The sequence below is a fragment of the Vanellus vanellus genome, assembly GCF_965231255.1.
Source record: "Vanellus vanellus genome assembly, chromosome: 1".
In the NCBI taxonomy this organism is placed as follows: Eukaryota; Metazoa; Chordata; class Aves; order Charadriiformes; family Charadriidae; genus Vanellus; species Vanellus vanellus.
This window is the reverse complement of record NC_138905.1, coordinates 194658474-194679950: the sequence shown is the minus strand read 5'-3', so window position 1 is coordinate 194679950 and position 21477 is coordinate 194658474. Positions and strand designations below refer to the sequence as shown.

The 21477-nt window shown below is 39.3% G+C and overlaps 1 protein-coding gene across 1 annotated transcript in view; it reads right to left on the bottom strand.

Annotated features, from left to right (window-relative positions):
- TRPC4 (transient receptor potential cation channel subfamily C member 4) overlaps positions 1-21477 on the bottom strand; it is a gene marked incomplete at its 5' end in the record, with an annotated part of 98407 nt that overhangs the window by 61167 nt on the left and 15763 nt on the right. Inside the window, one exon of the mRNA XM_082498224.1 lies at positions 13101-13619. Within this exon, the coding sequence (XP_082354350.1) occupies positions 13101-13619 (519 nt within the window). The remainder of the gene's footprint in view (positions 1-13100; positions 13620-21477) is intronic.

The window sequence follows — 21477 nt, the reverse complement described above, 5'->3', positions numbered from 1 at the left end:
AGACTAGGGACCCAGTTTGTGGTTCAAACACCTAAATTTAAGCACGTGTATGTAGTGTGCCTTGCTTAACTCAGTTCCCATCATCAGTGGCTAGCTAGTTAATACAGTCAATGCATCCCAGGAAGAAATTTACCTTACATCTGGAGATACAATTCAGTTACCTACATACAGACATCTGATGCTGTTTCAAGTGTTTTGAAGTATTCTGGCTTCTGGTTCCTGGTTTGGAAGGGCACATATCCCCTGTAGGTATTGTGCCATATCCACCAGCTCTGTTTATTCATGTCATAGCTTAGGTTATCTCAAATAACACTAGACACCTGTGCTTAGGAAACCAAGTTGGTCCCCAGTGCCTGTTCAGCTGAATCATGCTCTAAGGACCTATTGACCGTAACAGCAGCTTACCTAACTAGCTCACTTGTAAACAACAGGTAGACCTGAAAGAGTTTCCAATTCCTACACCTCTTGTGCCATTTGACATGCCCAAGTACATCCAAGATGTCTGCGCAAGACATACAGGACACAGGAAATACGGGTTATAGTGTAAAGGAAAACTGTTGAGCTATTAAATCCCTGACACACCTTCTAATGTGGAGTGTGCAAACCAGAATGAGTCTTCAATCTCAATTCCTTGTCCTAGGCTTGCTAAACAGATGCCTAAGCAGGAAAAAAAGAAAACTGGAAGTAGTTATGTATCAGAAAAGCAGATCAGTTCCTGAGCGTGTCTGCAAAGCACGACTTCCAACATATATAACCAGCCCAATGGTCTACTTCCTTTACTGTGAGACCAAATTTAATGTAAAAAGGAAAACATCACTGAGAAAAAAACATGTGCTTTCAGTTATCTCCTCTGTTTATTCTAGTTCAGCATGCCTTTGCACTGGTTTTAAGCTGTGTCAGGTCCTCTAAATCTAGCAGCATATAAATGTAAGTGAAATTACCAGGGAAGTTAAGCAACATAGAAGACTGGTTATATTCTATATTCATTAGTTATATTAATGAAATCAAACTGATTTGTTTAAGCAACAAATTTAGCAAGCTTTTCACAATCTTTCAGTAAAAACTCAGCATGCTTTTTTTCCCCCAATCCTTCCAACAGTATTTAGCAGGCATTGGTGTGTTGTTTTCTACACAACTGAAGCTGTAACTAGCAACAGCAATTTCTTCTAGAGTTTTGTTCAAGAAGACATTCTCTTAGGCAGATTTAAATTTTAAAAGTCCTCAAAATTTCTTTGAAGCATAAGAAATAGAGCAGCTCTGTGTCTGGTCTAAGCCAGAGCTTTATCAAGTAACACAAAGGCAAAAGCTGAGTCGATGAGTACCATAGGCTGCTCCAGCTGTACCCTCGTTCTGCTGAGGTAGGTTGGATTAGTTTCATTCACAAAAAAGAAACGAACCACTAGATTGTTTGTTTTGTGTCGTGAGCGCTTTATCCTCAAAATGAGTAAAATACAAGCCTTAAGAAATGAAACAAATAATAATAATAAAAAAAAGTGATTCCTGCTGTATTTACTCTACCCTTTATCATTAGGAGCTGCAGTCAGCCTTACAATTCAATTACTGCTCTCAAAGTGTTAGCACAAACAGGCCCGACCTGCAACGAAGGGCTGATTGTACTGGGCACAGCACAAACCCCATAAACAACAGGCAAAAAGTATCCTGAAGATCCTATACATAATAGATCCGATACATCCGCTTCATAATAGAAGGTGATATCTGGTTGAAGGTGCACTGCTGCATGTAGATCGAAGCGTTGTACTCTTATGGAAAGACAAGAGACCAAAGATCTGTTCAGACAGACTGACATGGAAACGGATGTTGAAGCTATGTATAGACTATGGGCTAAGTCCACCTTGCAAGCCGATCTGAAGCACACTTGTCAACTTCATCAGAAAAGACTGAGATAATCCCAAGGCAAGGTAAACTGGGGCACTCTCCATGCTTCTGGCACTCTCAGGGAGCACCTCTTCAGACAGAGTAAGGTGTTCATTGTCCCCCTTTGGGAATCCCTTTGGGGGCTGAGGTATGAATAAAGCACCAGGAAACTCAACACGTGGATTTCAGTGGATGAATAGACAGCAGGCACAGATAGTGACCCAAGTGATTATTCCACTAAATCTTTAAGTGATTAGGGAGTCTATATACTTACAAAGTTAGACAGAAGCTGCAGGTACCTATACTTTATTTTACTCTGACTTGCAATCATCTTTCCAAAATCACTGAGCGAGCTGGTAGCAAAGGAAGGACTAAAATCCACTGTTTTTTCTGCTTAACTAAACTGTCTCTTCTGTAACTGAGCCTGGGAAACAAGATCAGTTTCTTTTCATGACCTATGTGTCTTTACAAGGGTTTTTTGTCCTAGGAATTCTGTTTGATCCACTCTATCTCCCAAGACAGGGTCACTTAATGAGGGAAAACAAGATTCAACCGAAATGCGTGAGACTGCATGGCTATGAGACACTGTTCTGCTGGTGTCCAGCCTAGGGAATGATTGTCTCTAAGCCTCAAGCTCCTTTTACCTGCTGCTGACATGGGTCTGTAGCCTCCCTGTTCGGTAGGCAAAAGCAGCAGCAGTGGATGGCACCAGGAATATCTGTAATAATATTGTCCCTGTGGACAGGGTGATAGAGAATGGGCAGTGGGCAATGGTGTCTGCAATTCAGTAAGAAAAGGGAGCTAGGGTTAGAAAAAAAGAGGAGACAAAGGGTCACGAAGAAAGAAATATGGATATTGAGGTTCCTGGAGCATGCCAAAAAAAAGGAGAAATGATGTTTAGATGTATCACAAGGGAAAGCTATTGAGACGGTATCAAAAGAATATAGAGTCTCTAGTATATTTTATGTGTCCAAATAACCACCAAGAGAGTTCTTAATTTTCTCAGCTCTCTTGTTCAGTCCAAACTATTGACTGAAAGCTATTCTAATATCTGGAATAACCATGAAATAATAGATGGTGAAACCTCACAGTTCAAATGAGCGTTATCAGAGTGCTGGCAAATTCCCCTTACTTGTGATACCTCCACTACGTGCCAGAATTTATCAAGTCTTGGGCGAGAAGGAAGTGGGCCAAAGGAGAATGGGGGACACCATACGACCATGCCAAAGGAGATGGCCTAATGATGATCTGATGAAGAGGGAATGTCATCCTATTATTCGCAGAAGAAAGCCAAGTGTCTCTGTAAGAAGAACTCATTAATAGTTTTGTGGGAACATTTTCTTTTCAGTATGAAAAATACCCTAGAAGTTCAAATGCCAACAGTGAAACTTGAGAGCTATATGACTTTCACAAACATAAGCTCCTGTTTGTCATACCAGTGCCATACTCAACATCCCTCTTCAGTTTTCTACTTTAACTCCTGGAGTTGTAAAGTTTAGAAAGTCTTATTCTCTACTCAAAAATTTAAATAGAGATCTGATCTCTTTGAAGGCACAAGAGTGAATTCATATAACTAGAGTTTGTTCTTTCTCCTAAATCTTTTGTTTGATAATGGATGTACATATTGGTAAAGGAAATGGGTGAAGAAACCCTTTACTATTTTAACCTTGATAGGTAAGGCCTACAGTAAAAACAAGAGCGAAGGAGGGAAGAGTGCTCTGTGGACATCTGGTGCAGCAAAGAGGAGGTAGATGAAAAGAACAAGCAGACAGGCCTAAACCAAGTTTGTTTTGGCTCTCTCATTTTGTTGTTCAATAAACTTTTATCTTAATGGAGGGAGTCCTGCCAAGCAGTGGAAAAATTCACACTGCCACAGCACGCAGAAGTTTCAGCCACCATGTTCAAATATGCCTTGGTTAAGCAGTCACTCTTATCTCAGGCCAATCGCACCTAGCACAGGCATGGAAAGCTTCGATCTTGGATAGAAGGACTGAAGACTTTGTCTAAGAGCCTCCTACAAGATACGTGAGAGAGGAGGGGCTGCTTAAGAGCGCCCTGGGAGCTTGGAAACAGGAAAAATAGAAAGGAGCTAAATACTCCTCTACAAGTTAGATGCCTGTATGAGCTCTTAATGCTACAAGGGCAGTTACTACAGCTGAAATAATACCAATTATTTGGAGCTCTTGGGCTTTGCCAAAATGACTTGGAGTGAGGAGTGGAGTGAAGCATAGCCGCTGGTGCAGCTGTGGCAGAAGGTGTGGGGAGCAGGAGGGAGGAGCTGCACAAGGGAGAGGGTGGCAGCAATCAGGAGTGGCTGGTGGAGGCCATGGGAAGGATGGAGGCAGCCAGCAGATGCAAACCCGACCGCAGCTCAGTCTGGGCCTCATCACCCAGCAAAACTAACTAAGCTGAGCAGTGGATTAGATATTCCTGCAGGTGTCGGAGGAAGAACAGCCAGATCCCCAGCAAGTATATGGAGGGAGGAACGAGGGCTGTAAACTTCCTATAGTTAAAGGTTTACACTCAAAATGAAATCCTGTGCACAACCTTATTTATTCACCTTGTTAAAGATTTTCCTTCTCTAAAATTTTTTTTGTTAAGCAAACGTTTTGTTATTGTAAGCAGCAAAAAAATAGCTTATGGTGCTAAATCTACCCCAGGTTTGTAGGGAAGCTTGTAGGTGCATTAGTAGTGACTCCTTCAAACCAGAAGCCAACTTCTGTTGCTGCTGGTCACATCCCAGCAGAAGGATTGTGCACTGCTGGTTAGGGATATGCACTACTGGTTGTTCTTGCTTGAGGCAGACATCCCAGCAACGCTTCATTTAAGGAACATGCAGAAAAGGAACTGAAATGAGAAATTTCCACTGTACTTCGTTAGCAGCAAGTCTCCTCCTCTTTGAGTTAATTACTTCTAGCAAGTGTTCAAAATAAAAAGACGTTGGTGTCAGTTCATGAATAGTTTAACTAGAACTGTGATGAGAGGGTTGAAACTTGTGTGCGGCATATAGCATTCAAAGGTTACCGATGCCTTCTGAGACATCATTAAAAAGTTACTGCCGAGATTCATTTCCCCTTCCGTGGGCTCTGAGCCTTCAGAATCCAAAATCTCTGTTACCACAGGGTAGAAATTGCAGTTGATGCGATAAGTTGGCTAACTTGCAGCTACATTTTCAATGCCTAGCGACGTAATTCTTCTAATTGAAGTGCCTTGTTTCCTTACCCAGCCAAGGGAGCAGAGAGATGTCTCTGGAGTTAACTTAGATGCCTTATCTTGGGCAGACGGGATCTCCCTCTGTGCATACCTCTGTCTCTTGACTGTATAAGGAATTTGCTCGCATACTTTAGGAGGATTGCTTCACCACGCATTTAAAATGTAGGCACAATTAAATGCTGTATTAAGCAGATGTGCTCCCACCCTGTGATTAAAGAACATTTTTTTCTAGCAGCAATAAGTACAGCTTCCACAGGGACACCTACACTTCATTCAGTTCTGAGGTAATAGATAACCAATTACAGTAAGACTTTAAGTATGTGTAGCAGATAAGGTACTTACATAATTTATGCTATTTAACAATCTGGGGAGTCTTTATCTATAAACACAGGGACTTTTACATGATTTACAAAGCAAACATATGACCTGTTTTACAGTACCTGGCTCTTGCTTGGAAAAATGTTTATTAAACTTTTTGAATACTATGGCTGAGAGTCTGCAGAAATGGGTCTTTTGGAGACACGGACCCAAACGTGCATATATCACTCCTCTCAGTTATGGGATTCATAGACTAAACACATCTTTCTTTGGTGTTAAAAATGTCCAAATATTATCAGAGTCCCTTTTTTTTGTGGAGTTTTGTTATTTTTTTACATGGAGATTTCTGACTGCACCTTTCCAGTCTTTTGACAAATATTCACATACACAGTGACTTGCTAACACATGGTTGCTGTGTTTCTGTTTATCTTTCAGGTGTATTTTATTTAAACACAGGCTAATTCTTAGATGTTGTGTTTCCAGTGTCATTCCTGATTGCAGAGTCAATAATTCAGGCTTTTGCATCTGAAAGAATTTTAATGAGAAATTCATTATAATGGCTATGAAAATTACTCAAAATCAATCTGCGGTTCAAAAGGAAAATTCTGCTCTCTGAGACAGTCAGATAGCTTGACTTAGACTCTTAAACTGTACTGCTGCCAGAGGAGCTCTACAGAAATTTCCAGCATTTCCAGACATATTGTATATTCCATATCCGAATAAAAAGCCAGCGTTCCCAATAGAATGGCTGTTTAAACATTAAAAAACATAACTAAGAACACGGCAAATTTTCATTTCAGTACTTTAAAATTATTTTCTCTAGGCATTGTTGAGATACTCAGTTTTGATAAGGACTAATTTTTGCTTTCTATCATGTTTATACTGTTTTGTATAATAATATGGTATGGCTGATATCAGCTATAACCATGACATTGTCAAAAATGTTAAAGTCCAAGTGCAGTAAAAAGAAACGGCAGTCAAAGAAAATGCTTTACTTTATTGAAATGAAGTGTTTAGACATCAACATGAAATGACAGATTTGAAATGATTTGACATGTTTTCATTGAGAATTTCACTGAATTTGTGACATTATTGTGAAACATTTCCATTTCACTGAGGCTATATTTTGCATAGAAAACTAGTGAAGAACTGGTGATCGCATTTCTAAAAGTCCTCTTTTGAGCAGATGGTTTTTATTATCAGCAACAACTTTTTTTATCCTGCAGCACCATTGCCCAAGAAAACAAGAATTGATCTACAAAATGTGAATATGATGTTATTATATTTAAGATTTAATTAACCAATCAATAGTGATATTTCTCATATCAGTAATCTTTGGTGTGTGTTTTATGGGAAAATACAGGTTTATGTTAAAAACAGTTGATCCATGATGTGCGTGTCCTATGTGGGGGAGTCCTGTCTCACTTCTTGTCTGCCTGCAAGTGAGCGAGCAAGCTAGTCTGAAACCGATTTCCCTGAAATTTTTTCCCTGAAATTCTTATTAATAAAGCCTGTACTCTTGTTAAATCTAAATGTCTTTACCTACATTAAATATATTGTTAAAATCCACTCCCTCTTTCACTCTTTCTCTGCCTCTTTGCCAGTTGAGGCTCTGCAGGTGCTAACAACTCAGAAAACCAGGGTTTGCCCCTGGGAAGTGGGAACTGTCAGAAGACCAACTAGAGGCATTAGGGAGAGTTTTAGTAGTCAAGCAGCCAAATTTTTGGTAAATATTGATTATTCAGCTCTATAGAAATGTACTGAAAAGAGAAATGAAAATTTAGAAATGGCTCTCTGTTTTAAACTTTTCAAAAAGTTCATTCAGGATCAGGAAAAATGTCATTCCCGAATGTATCTTTTAGCAAATTTGGTTCTTGCTTCTTTATCTACACCTCAAAATGATCCATAACCATACACGGGTGTATTTATTTATTTATGTATTATGTATCTATGTATTTACTTTAGTTTTTAAAGATAAAGGCATAAAAAAGCTTATTAAAATGTTTCAAGAGTGTCAAACAGATATGTGCAGAATTTAACTTACTTTACATCCTGCTAATATCAAGTATTCCAGATTTTCTAATGATCCTGTACTTACAGAGGAATTGAAAGATGATCAGAGTAATCTAAGAATGGAAACTTGAATATCGGAAGTTCCATCTTAACATGAGGAGGGACTTCTTTCCTTTGAGGGTGGCAGAGCACTGGCACAGGCTGCCCAGACAGGTTGAGGAGTCTCCCACTCTGGAGACATTCAAAACCCGCCTGGACGCTGTCCTGTGCAACCTGCTGTAGGTTGGACTGGATGATCTCCAGAGGTCCCTTCCATCCCTGGCCACTCTGTGATTCCATGAAACAAAAAAGAAAAAAAAAAAAAAAAACAAACCAAAAATCTAGCCTGTCTTTATTCATTTGAAAAGTGAAAGAGAAAAGGTTAACAGCTATATACCTAAAAATTCATATTTTTTCTGTGTTGATATCAGAATGCCTAATAACAAAGCAAAATGAGACGATACTGCCAATAATTATAACCTGAGCCTGCCACTGTGTTTGAGCTTATAGAGCTATAGCCTAAGTAACACGGACCGGTTGGTATGGGGCAAGACAAGACAGAGATAAAAATTACTATTATAAGTATCTAAATCACACTAATTAAACCTACTGTGAAACCAGAGCATATTGATTCAGATCTACTAATCTCCTCCTTCCCCCTTCTTTATTTCACATACATGGGAAAATTAGTAAGCGTTTTAGCAAGCACTCTTTCATATATGTGCAAATATATGCATGAGACCTAAACAGAACCAAAGCTAAAACAAAGCTAACTGAAGGGTGGAGAGACACTGGGGTTTTGCTGTGATTTCTCTATTAAAAACTCTCATTATATATGAGACAGAACATGCATTTTGTAATCAGTGACAAAGATGACTGTCTACTAATTATTACAGACCGCTACGATCCTCTGCTACTTAATTGCATTGCTGCACCAGGGTTTTGCAAATTACTTAAACTCAGAATGACATATTATTATTATTATTATTATTATTATTATTATTATTATTATTATTATTATTATTCCAGGTATAAAAACAACTGCTTGTGAATCACATACAGGTTCAGGGGTTCCCTTCCATATCTTTAATGAAACTGCAGTTGAACCAGGTAACATTTTATTTGGTTCAGGAAAATTAGAAACTATTTCACATTGTGTGCCTAGAATCTAGCACAGTGAAATGGTAAGTGACAGCCTTATCAAACTGTCCCCTAGCTGAGATAATATTATGCAGTAGATAATTAGACAACGAAATGTTTGTGCCCAATGCATCTCTCCTGTCTGCTGCCAGTTGTAGCCCAGGCAACAGTAGGTGTCAGAAACAGGACCTCAAGCATCAGCAACCTCTCTTTGCTTATAATCAAACAGCATCAGTGCTGCAAAATGAACAAGAAAAAAAAAAAAAGGTACCTTGGGTGCTCTGTCCCATGTGCTACGCTAAAAAAAAATAAAAATGTGGGTGAGCACACAAAACATACATGCTGGCAGATACTCTCTGGTTCTGCCACCTAACTCAAAACAGATATTACCCACAGTCTTGCCAGCAGTGTAAACTTGAAACTGTAAGTCTCTTTCAACCTCATTAGTTATTAACGGAAGAAGAGAGATGGTTTTATCAGGGAAGTTTCTTCCTTGGTAATACATAGTAGGTTCCCTCTGACATGACTCCACGGACTGAGAATTGATACTACTGCAATGCCTTTTGACAGTACCATGAATGAGGATCACAGTATTATGGCAAGTGGGAAAGGAATGGAAATTCACATGATCAGCACCTTTCCTTGTGGAGAACCTCAAATCCAACTGGCATAAACATTTTGGTTTTGTGGAGAAGGCCCACTTCAGGGGCAATGTGGGGACCATGAACAATGCAGACAGCTCTGAGAATGAATGTTCTTTCTTCATTTCCGTAGATGATAATACAGAGGTGGTACCAGGGGCTTGCAGACCACTACACCAAGCACTGCTTAATCACTTCACACATCTTGTGTCGTTGAGATTAAACAGCCTTTCACAAAGTTGAGTTCTAACGCGTTTCATACTCACTTGCTTATTAATGCCAAGAGGTATTATTGCTAGCAATTTTTGGTGCTATTTTCAACTTGAAAAAAAAAAAAAGTAATCTTTAAGTCCTGAGCAATTAATTGTAAAAGCAATGTAAAAGTACATGTATTCCTGTTTTACCTGTCTTCGTTATTCATTATTTTGTTACTTTTAGCTGCAATTTCTGGACTTAGAGTAGATGTTCTGAACAACCAGACCTGATTACTTACTCATGGAGCTCTGACCTCATCCCCAATATAGCATTACACTGTCCTTTGGTAATAGCATAAATAAAGGTTGAGATGTTAGGGATGGGTGGTAGGATAAGAAGGGAAGACAATGCATTCTTATCTGTTTTGCTGTTTTGTTGGGGGTGGGGTTTTTTTTGTTATTATTTTGCAGGATAGCCAGCAAGTTCAGAGAAAGAAAGATAATAACTAGAACTGACAGCATCAAAAAACCCCACAAATCCATGTTTGCTCCTGTTATAAAGAAAAGTCTTTGGTGGAGAACTGACTTTTGGTGCTTGAGACACATAGGGCAGAGGAATCATAGAATGGTCTAGGCTGGAAAGGACCTTAATCATCCAGTTCCAACCCCCCTGCCCAGGGCAGGGACACCTCCCGCTACACGAGGTTGCTCAAAGCCCCATCCAACTTGGCATGGAACACTTCCAGGGATGGGGCCTCCAAAACTTTCTCTGGGCAATCTGTTCTAGTGTCTCACGACCCTCACAGTGAAGAATTTCTTCCTAATATCTAATATAAATCTACCCTCTTTCAGTTTAAAACCACTACCCCTCATCCTATCACTACACTCCCTGATAAAGAGCCCCTCCCCATCTTTTCTGTAGGCCCCCTTTAGCTACAATAAGGTCTCCCCGGAGCCTTCTCTTCTCCAGGCTGAACAACCTCAACTCTCAGCGCCTCTCCTCATAGGAGAGGAAACAGATGTACCACCCCAAACCAGTATTTTTAAACAGTTTAAATCCAAAATAATATATTAATGTGCTAGTTAAAATCCAGCCCACACTTTTTTCCTGCCATTTTTAAAATAAGACTTATAAGTTGCCTCTGCTGCTTGCCATCAAGCTTACCTTGGATAGTTGTAGTATAAGGGTATATGAAATGCGAGAGCATCTGGTTCATTGAATTATTTGTTCATTTAATTATCTGGTTAAGGGTTTTAATTAGTATAACAGAAATAGAAAACAACAAGAAAAGTGGTAGATTCAACACAGAACCTGGGGTATAATAGAGACAATGACGAAGATCAAGACTTTAGCTTCTGACGAATGGGCTATTAAAGGACCAGCTGCAACTCACTTGAGGAGGGTCAACCTCAACTTTGTAAGTGATCGTATGGAGGGGGAAGCATCATTATCATAAGTAATATGGGATGTGTGAGGGGGTTCATGGGACTTATGGGAAATTCACAGTTATTACTGGATATCGGAGTGGTCTTGTGAAATTATGTAAAATTTATTATGGGATGTTTAGGGGAAAGTTAAAGGGTGGGGAAGGATCAGGGAGGAAGAAGCATGGCAAAATGGAGAGGAGAAGGCAACGGAGGGGCTGATCTTGTATAAGCAGGGTTGGTCAGTATGCTTGTGGCTGGGACGGAGACCCTGGGTCTCCAGGTGCTCCTGGCTGGGCTGCACTGCTCGGGCTGAAAGAATCCCCAGACTCCAGAGGATGATGGATTCAGTGGCACCTCTAACATCCTCAACACAAGAAAGAGAAAGACCCGTCTGATCTATTTTCATCATGATCCATATGCACCAGGACAGCCAGAATCCAAGCATTTGTTATGCCTGAGGTAAGTTTCTTGACCTTGGAGCTGTACCTCCCAGAATACTGTTGTAATAATCTGGAATAAAAGGACTGATCAGTTACAGTGGCTACTAGTTGCTCCATCATCTAGAAGGAAATACATTTTGGAACACAGCAAAACAATCTAATAAAACTTGATTTTACTTCAGGGAGACTGAAACTGTATGTATAGAGGGAAATATTTATGGAAATGAAAAATGTACATAAAATATAAAAGATCCACTGATTTGGAACTGTCGCACTAAATCAGTATTGCTTTAATATTTGCTATTACGAAGAATCAATGACGTATAATCAGCTCTATTACTGCAATTTAACTAGGCATGTGAATCAGATGCAACTATAAAAAACCATTTCACCCTACAGATGTCTCTCACTGTCTCTATCTCAAATTAAGAAAATTTAAGTGTTGTATTTAGGTTAAAAAAAAAAACAACCAAAACATGAGAGGTCAGAATTTTATTTCAATGCATGAATCCTTTGGAAAACAGAAGTCCAAGCTAGAGTTTCTTAAATGACTGTCGGGCAGGATTGGCACTTGAAGAAATAGGAATAGTAGTTATTAAAAAAAGTCTGGTATAGTACCATCTGAAAATAATTTATGAAGGCAGTGAATATGTTGCCTAAAACATTATATGCAATACATTTCCTGAAGGAAAAAATGCTTATTAGAAGACTTAGGAAGTCAGAGACTAATTGAGATGTTTTTCAAGCAATACTTCAGTAGGTCCCTACCTTCATGATAAGTTCTTAGCATTACTAAATTGTATTTCAAATGGACAACAGAATCATTACATGCTTGATTACTGTTCCTTCAAACCTTTCTAACGTACTTAATATATTAATGCATTTACTATTCTATTTTGCAGAACAGAAATTTAGCAGTGATAGATAAGTTCAATCTAACGCAGAAGTTTCTTAAGCGTTTGCCATTTTATATGAACAAGTAACATTTAATTATTAATGGCATTTGTCTTGCCTATATACTTCCACAGTTCAGTTAATTTCAGATGTACAGGTTCCAAATGAGGTGAATAAAACACATTCTGACATGATGATGAGCAGGGATTAAGTGAAGTTTTGGAACTATCAGGGAAACTGTCTTCCTAACTCATTTTTCTGTCTTGTTTCTTTTGCTTTTGCATGCACATAAGAACTTGAGTATTTTTGTAAGAAATCCAGGCATCCTCTGATTCCAGTTGAATATCTGTGTTAGTGAAGCAAATTGATGAATTTTTAACTGTCATGGAAAGCAATACCCAGGTATCTCCATTTTGGATTCTTTATGAAAAAGAATCTGAATGTCAATGTTCTGGGGAGTCATGCACTGCTATTAGTCTCGTGTTTTAGTATCTATTTATAACAGCTGTTTTTTGAAGAAACCTCTCTATAGAGGTACCTGTAGTATTTTATAGGTGTTTAAACACATAGCCTCCTTTTTCTGTCTGTGAAGCATGCTGTGTATATTTCTCATTCTATTACCGATGAGCTCTTCAGAGCACAACTACTGGAGACTCTGTCTATTTAGGTGCAAAAGAAAAAAGTTTCTTTGGATCTGTGCTATAGCAGAACATTTTAAATTCTGATACTATCAAACTATAACGGCTATTCAAATTCATCTAATTAAAAATACAAAAAGAAGAAGAGACCCTGTAGAACAAAAAAAGATAAGCAGCAATTTGTCTCAGTTAAAAGGATGTATTTCAGGCTATTATCTATCACATTACTACTACTAAATATGCTTAAATATTCTCCAGCACACTCACCTCTTTTTGACGGTACTTAATTGCCAGTTTCAATCTTGCAAGATCATTACCACTTTGTTCTTCTATCAAGCTATTATCATCTCTGTAATTAAGAATAATTTCCAATTCCCTGGAACTCCGTGTCTGATCCAGGAGATCTTTTGCAAATTGCTTGCACTGCCGTGACAGTTCCTCATACTCCGACTTAAATTCATTTTCGACTTTACTCAGCTCCTGCAGCTCCCAGCTCAGTTGAAAAGCGGTAAGGAAAGGATCCTCACTGGACAAAGCAATCAACGATGGGCTCGCCAGGGCCTTGTAGATATTGAGTCTGGATCGAGAGTGGCGGAGGCTGTCCACGTCTGAACTTGAGACACATTCGACGCAGTTACAGCGGACCTCGTGTGGCCTGGGCACGGAGACCCCTTTCTGCACAAGGAGCTTTATGATTTCATAATTGTTGGTGTGGGCAGCCAGAATAATGGGTGTGATATCCGGCGTAAATTCTGAAAACTGCTTGTCCAGAAGCACTGGTGGTACCTGTGAAAAAAGGCAAAAACCCTTACAGGCCTCTTCCTCGAACAAGAGCTACACAAAATTAAGCTACAAGTAGTTTACCAGGTAGTGCTCTTACTGATGGATCTTTGCTTCTGGCCAGAGTTGAAGGAAACACTTTAAACATAACAATTCAATTAGCTTTCCAGTTAATGAATTGCTATAAACAGGGTGTGATTTTTCATAAAACCTGTTTGTACGTAAACAGCCCACGGGCAACGATTCGTTAGAGCAAATGATTAGATAAACAAGGAAGAGTCAGACACGAACGCTCCTGTCAGGTAGCTTTAAGTGCCAGCTGTGAGCCAGATGGAAATGCTTTCTCGTCTCTCACTGCTTAATCTCAGTTTTATAGGGAAGGCAGAACCATGGCATAATTGTGACTCTCTGAAGGAAACGGTGAACAGGACACGGAGAAGTTAGAGTTATAAGATAAAATGGGCGAGTAAATGAGAAAGAAAAGATATGTTTTCTTTAAGAGAAGGTTGGAAATATGACTGTGTAGAGTAACAAATAAACCTGCTCCAAAGAGCTTAATGTCTTAAGGCTCAGTTTTACATTCACATGTGCGAACAAGCATACTCTCTTTATAGGAAAATGGGACAGTTGGTAGCACAGGGCCCCAAGAGAGGAAATTCTAAAGAGAGAATTTCTAAAGCCTCTTCTGGTGTGCATTTCCGTATTTTCAGTCCTCTGATGTGTTTCTGTATTTTATCAGAAGACTGTAAGGTCTTTCATTTTAAGCTTGTTTCTTCATTTTACAATACCAGACTCTAAAGTCTTTCCCAGACCAAGGCAGCTCATTAGACTGGTGCGATGAAGCCATATAAGTGTAATTAACCAATGTCAATCAAAAAAATAATGGTATTGGCAGCATCACTTATGGACTGCCTTTGGTCCATAGCTCAATAACCAAGTACTAACTCAATCCACGTCAGCGAGGTTTTTTGAGTGATGCTCCTGTAGGACAAAGACAAAGGGAAAACATTTGACCAAAATTTATCTGAAGACTAGAGAAATAGGTGGCCACTGGAGGGAGGAAAAAACGTTTGAAAGAAGTCTTACGACAGCAGAATGACCTCCTTGCCAGGTGGAAAAAACACAAATAGCTAAGAAGCGAAGTTAACAGAAAACAGGTAAAGCATCTGAGAACAGTGTAAGAATGAGTTGAAATGAGCTATGTTTAGAGCCTTGGGAGGGAAAGAAGTGGAGCAAAAAATTAAATGCACAGAATCAGCGGAAAAGAAAACTAGAATGAAATTAAGCTGAAAATAAATAGTAGTCCGTGGATCTAAATCCATAAATAAAATCCATAGATCATGGATTTTTTTTCTCCCTCTTTCTAATGAAGACATTGGGTATTTTGTAAATTTTTTAGCTGTTCTGTGTGTAAAACAACTCATGTTTGTTCAACGGGACTGTGTCCATGTATAAGAGCTGCTATGTGTGTGGGCTGTAAAATAGGGGCCTGAAGCATTAATTAGTTGAATGGGAGAATTACTTTGGGAGGTGGCCACTTATTCATGTAAAATGGGGTGGAAAGTCAAGACTGGAGTTCAGCGTTTGGGATTGTAATCACACCCCCCTAGGGAAACGATCCCTGCTTGGCCATAGCATATTTCTGACCTCGAGAAGCTGTGCCGGATTCTGAGAAGGTATGTGGAGTCAACAGGCGGAAATCCCTTTTCTCCCTTCCCACGCACTCGAACATGCACGCTTGGCTTGGCACCGGGTGAGGCTGGCACGGAGTCTGTTTCAGAGCAGGGCTGTGGGATGCCTGAGCTAGCCCACCCACCCTCCCGACCCCACGCAGAGGGAGCAGTCGTCCCTCACAGTCCTCCCCACAGGCTTATGGAAGATGCTTGCAACCAGGGGTTGTGAGCTGAGCAGCTCCTGAGCAAGTTCTTTTCTGCTTTCCTCTTCTTTATTCCAAGGTGCAAAGAGAAAGTAATGCCTTTGTGTGGTGTGTGCAGGCATACAGAGACACATGGGTTTAAAATTAGGAGGTAAGGAACCCAACTGAGAATATACTGAAGGTACATATGGCTGGGGCAGACACGAAAGCGCAAGGACAAGCAGAAGGTCTGTACGCTGTGCCCAGTCTCTGCTGTGGTCAGGACAAGAAACACAACCTGGGCATACTTCTCAGAGGACTCTGGCTATGCCCACACTGCTCTGTCAGGTCTTTCCCAATGCTGGAAGCCTCCAGGGTACCTCTGGTGATCTGTCACCTCCAGGCTGAACACTGCGCAGAGCCCTCCTGGAGATGCCCACGTGCCCAGAGCACTTTACTATTTCTGTCCAGTATGGACTGGGGCTTGAAATCCATATCTCTTTTCTCCTCTGTCTGTGATTTCAGTGGGGAAAATGAGACCCTTTTCCAACACCAAACCTCACTGGTTATTGTAGTCTTAGATTCATCTTCTCTTTTACCTACATATTGCACAGAAAAAAAAAAAAAAAAGAGAGCACACACATGCACACACACTTCTGCTCTCTACACTGCAACTGTGCTCAATGCTTTTGAGGCTAGAAAAAGATGAAAATGGCACTAGAAGCTCAAACTTTGCATTAGTAGAAGTGAGCTTTTGGGCTGTCATAGGTCTGAAAAAGCTTTACAGTGTTGTGCTCTGACAGTGTCTGTCATAACTAGTGAGACTCCCCCTTGGACCCCGGGTCAGGGTACCAGGGAGTAGAGGAGAGAGATGGTAGGGCAGAAAACTCGAGGATACAAAGCTCTAACTTCAAACTCACCGACTGCTCAGAGTATTCCTCTGTCACTTAGCATGTCATTATCTTTGTACTTTCTGACAGTACTAAACTAATATTTGCTTCAAGCCCTGCCAGAACTGAAGGCTATCTTAACATGTCATTAACCTCAATCTTCTCTGAAAAATTAACAGAGACAGAGCTTCAAACAACACGGCATCAGAATGATTGACTTGTACATGGGGTCCATTAACTCAAAAGCTGGTTGTTTTTCTCATAGCATATCAAAACCTTTCATCTTAAGGTAACTCAACTACAAGGCTAATGCACACATTTTGGAATTCATAACATCAGAATTTACCCAAATATAGAAGCGTGTATTAAATCATTTCAGCCTTAACTTACAGAAACATTTAAAGGGCAAACCCTAAGACTGCAACTTTAATTACATCATGAGTTTAACCCCTGACCCTTTACCTCCTATTTTAAGATTTCCTACTCATTTAAATCAAAGATATACAGAATGCTAAAGCAATAAGGTCAAATTATTCCCTCATCTGCAGCATAATGAAGTACTTATCTTCTGAAGTTCTGAGTGCTCTCATGGCACTCAGAATATTTCAGTATTTAACTGTTGACCCAGAGTACTTGCTCTGAAGTTACCAGACTTATGATGAATTTTACTTTCAAACTACTGAAAAATAATTCTCTTTAAAGAAGCCAAAACAAATAACCAGCACATACTGATATTAGCCACACAATCTGCATCTTTCACAGCACACTCAGAGAAAAGACATGAATCTTCCTTAAATCCTGGGAGGATGGGAAGCTACTAGGTCTTACAGTCACTGCCACTGACCGTGACCTCCCAAGGCTTAGCAGTGGTGTAAATATATTATACACTTTGGAGTAATATGTCAAGTGTGAGGCTGCTTAAAATCAAAGAGGTCAAATCATTTTCGCCTTCTTACATTTTGTTGAAATTTTTCTACTTTAACACTCTTTATAGGGCTGAGCAAAGCAGTTTGGTGATTGTGTATACCTGTACGCATATCTGTATGTGCATGAGTAGACAAAAAGAAAACAAAATAGAAAAGAAGAAAACAGAGCTCAAAGCCTGTACACTTCAGTGCTCAAGGACATGAGATTTTTTGCTGCATTCCTTTTCCCTGCACTTACTGTAAGTGGGAATGAATCAGTCTGACTTAGATTAAGAACTTTTTCAGATACCAAGTGGAACAGACCTCTTCAATGTATGTTTAAGTTCACTGTATGGTCTACGTGAAAAGAAGCCCCTTTTCTCTGATATTTTCTGTCCCTTGACATCAAAGTAAGATTGCCAATGACCTCTTAGATATCCAGGAAATAGAAAAGATAACAGTCAGTTTGGAAAATGAGGAAAGGAAACTCCAGGTGTGTCCATTTCACCGTCTAGATGTCTCATAATGGCTCTCATTACTGCAATATCTTAACAGAGAGACTGAAAACTGCAGTGCCCATTTACTTACTTTTTAGGTAAGAGAGCTCAGAACCTAGGTAAAGCAACCTGTTTCCTTGGGCAAACAGATAGCTTGCCTTGTTCCTGTCTTTGTTTACTTATTTACAATTATTTTGCCTTTTGCTTGTGAAGGAGAGCAAATCCTGCAATGGCTGCCAGTAGTTAGGTGAATAAATGTCTGAGTCATGTCAATCGTGACAGCATGATTGGAAGAAAAACTTAAAGCAAAGAAAAAGAAGGATATATGACAGATAACAAGATGTATACGTATGTCATCTCATGCAGTACCACATTATATAAAGAAATTAATGTTATAAAGGTCTTTCATCAAGCTCATCAGTTGCTCCATCACTATTGCTCTATAGCTGTCACCAGCCAAACACGCTGAAAATGCAGAACTCTACATTTCATTACATCCCACAGCATACACGTTATCGCTATGCATATACAGTTTTCTGATTTACATTCTGGTTTGTTGAGTTCTTCTCGTCTTTGGTTTCATATTATTATATCAGCTGAAACACAGCCTGATTATGATGATGGAAGTAGTTCCACCAGGAAGGATTAAAAAAAAACTTCCTACCACAACTCCTTTCGCATGCACTGTCACTGATAAACTACCAGATAACTTGAATAATGTGAAGACCTAACTTCTAGATAACTTGACTTCAGTTGTCGCAGCAACTGAACAACGCAGGGGTCTGTACACGGTCTATCCTGAAAGCCGTGCTGAAACTATCCTCACATACTGCACAAACTGCAGACCTGCAACAGTGGCCCCAGATTTGGCCGAAAGTCCTTTACTCCATCCCAGGGTGCTTGCTGTGCGTTGCCACATGTTGTTTGGCCATCGAGCATGTAAGAACAGGCAAGTGGATGGAAGTTGTAAAGCTGAGCTGAGGGACAGCACCAGTGTGCGTGCTACCAGCCATGCAACACCCATCCCGTACATTGTAATTTTCTGCTTTCCATACGTAGCTTCCCCGGCGTCCCTGGAAAGGGTTCAACTTGTTCATTGTCCTTGGACTCATAATATTTCCTAAAGGTAAATACCACATTCTTAATGTGCTACTGAAGTATCTTCTTTCCTTTTTATAACATTGTGCCTCCACGTCTATTCTTTTTGTAGGAAACAGATGTGTCCACAAAACCTCACCCTTACCCTAAGGCACAGTAAGTTAACCGACAACAGTCTGAGGACTAAATGTAAATGTATGAATGCGCAATGATTTTTTTTCGAGAAACTGACTTCTTAAGAATGTATGCTTTAAAGACGAAGTAAACATCTGAAATGCTGTCTAAGTCCAGCAGATAAGATTTCATTACAAATTGCATCCTTTAACATTTTCACACCCACAGTTCTGCTTAATGCCATCAAGGTGTTTAATGCTCATCTTCCAGATTTCTTTTCTCTGGAGTCTAAGCACAAGCAACAGAGATGATAAAAATGGAGCAGTACATATTTGAGGTTAAGTGATGCTTATCTTTTTGGGTTGTAAATAAAATATTGACTCTTAAATGAAGTGTTCTTAAAATATTAAAATATCATTTCTCATGTAAAATACATGAAGACCTCCAATTAAAATTCTAATTGCTAGACACATAAGGCCATAAAACCTCCATCTTGTGCTAAATTATAGGATGTGGGTCACAGCAAAATGCAAGGACTGACTAGCCAAAATGAAATCCTAACCTCAAGCTGAGACTTTGTGGTCAAAGGTTTCTTTGGGCTGCAGCTTTGAGATGGAAGTATCTTTTGTCAGATTCCAAGCTATGTTATGAATGGAAAAAGTGGAGGATTCCTTGAGGGGAAGAAAACACATAAATCTGACTTAAGGCAATAACAGCTGGACAACTTATCTGGACCTCAAGACGTGGGTTTTGTTACCAATTCTGACAGTCACTCTAGGTTGCCTAGGCAGACCAACTCTTTCTTCTTCTTTTCCCAGTTGCATACACTTTTTTTGAGCAAATGTTTTATCAGCCTAGGATGTAATTCCAGTTATGAATGAATGCCAGGAAGATATAGCAAAAACTATTAATTTAATAATCAGAAATTTTTGTGCGGGCTTTTTTTAACCAAAATAAATATCTTTTTATTTATTTTGAAACCTTACTTCATTCCAAAATTTGCCTACAATTTGATAATAAGAAGGACCAACCCCCCAACATTTTGTTTCAGATTAAATTATTGTGATTATACTATTTTATTATGGAAATTCTATTATTTTTAAAAGATGTTCCTAATATTTTCTTATGAAAATACTATATTTCAAGCCAGCCAAGTAGGGTGTATAACAGAGAGAAGCTTTGATAAGCAACCCAAACCAGATACCTAGTTTTAGAAAGCCTAAGTTGGGTATGGTAAACATTCCCCTTTGCATACAGCCCAACAAAATTTATTCGGCAGACACAAGCCATAGTTTGAGTTATTTTCATTCTGTTTTTTCCAAGCACAAGCTGAGTTTTCAAAATCTCTGTGTTTTTATCTTTTTTTTTTTTTTTTTTTAATCAGTTACACTTAACCTACCCTAAGAAGTGAGCCTATGGTTTTCTAATGCCTTTTCATGCTCATCCTGTTACAGCTGAATGAATTTGTGTGTCACAATAGTCACAGCATGAACTGATGACTTCCAGTCTCTGTGCCAGCCACATTGCACAAAAGGCATTAATGTTGCACATTAAGAAAAAAAAAAATTACAATAGCATTTAATAATTCACCGAAACCAACATCACTTTTCTAAACAATGAGGATGACTTGCATAACCGCATGATACAAATAACAGTATATACTTAACACATCTGCAGAACATTTGAGCCAAACAGCGTAAAAGAATTCAGCGATAGAAGCACTGGACGGCAGGAAGGAACTTGTCGGAAGGATTTTTTGCCCCCTTGAACCCAAAGTACGGTAACTACAGCTAGATCAATCCCACAGATATTTGAGCAATCTGTTCTGGAAGCCCTACAGTTGTTTCCAGACTGTTTCTGATAATGTTCTGATAATCCGTTTTACCTTTGTGCAGCTTAAGCTTATAATGTCTAGTTCTATAAAATGTGGATACAGAGAATACATCATTTTTTTACTATTGTTTCAGTTTTCTCTTTTTCAGTTTTCTCTTTTGAACACTCATTCCTTCAGACTTTCCTTACAGGGAATATTTTCTAATTTTCTGAACCTTCTTATTTCTGCACGTTCCTTACCACGTCTGAGTACAACAGAGGACAAATTCATGTATATCTTATCATCTGTGCTCATTCTGATGTGACCAAATACAACATTGACTTTTGCACAGTAATCTGATATTGTTTGGTCTTTTTTTGTTAGCCTTGTTTTAATCCCCCCCCCCCGCAGAACTGTTATCTTAATAATTTTCAATTCCAATATATACTTAGTTGATTATTTCTGCTCTACTTAGAACCTTACACTTTTTCTTACTCTTTTATTTTTTACAGAAATAATTTCTCGTTTGCCAAAACAATCCTGAATTCTAAATGTGTCCTGCAACAGCCTTGTGATCCCCCCAGCCTTGTGTTGTCTACAGATTTAGCACACCCTCTATTTCACCTTAAATGTCATGAAAGAATATACTGATGGGGATAGACCCCTGCAGAATTGCTCATCTCATCCCTCTG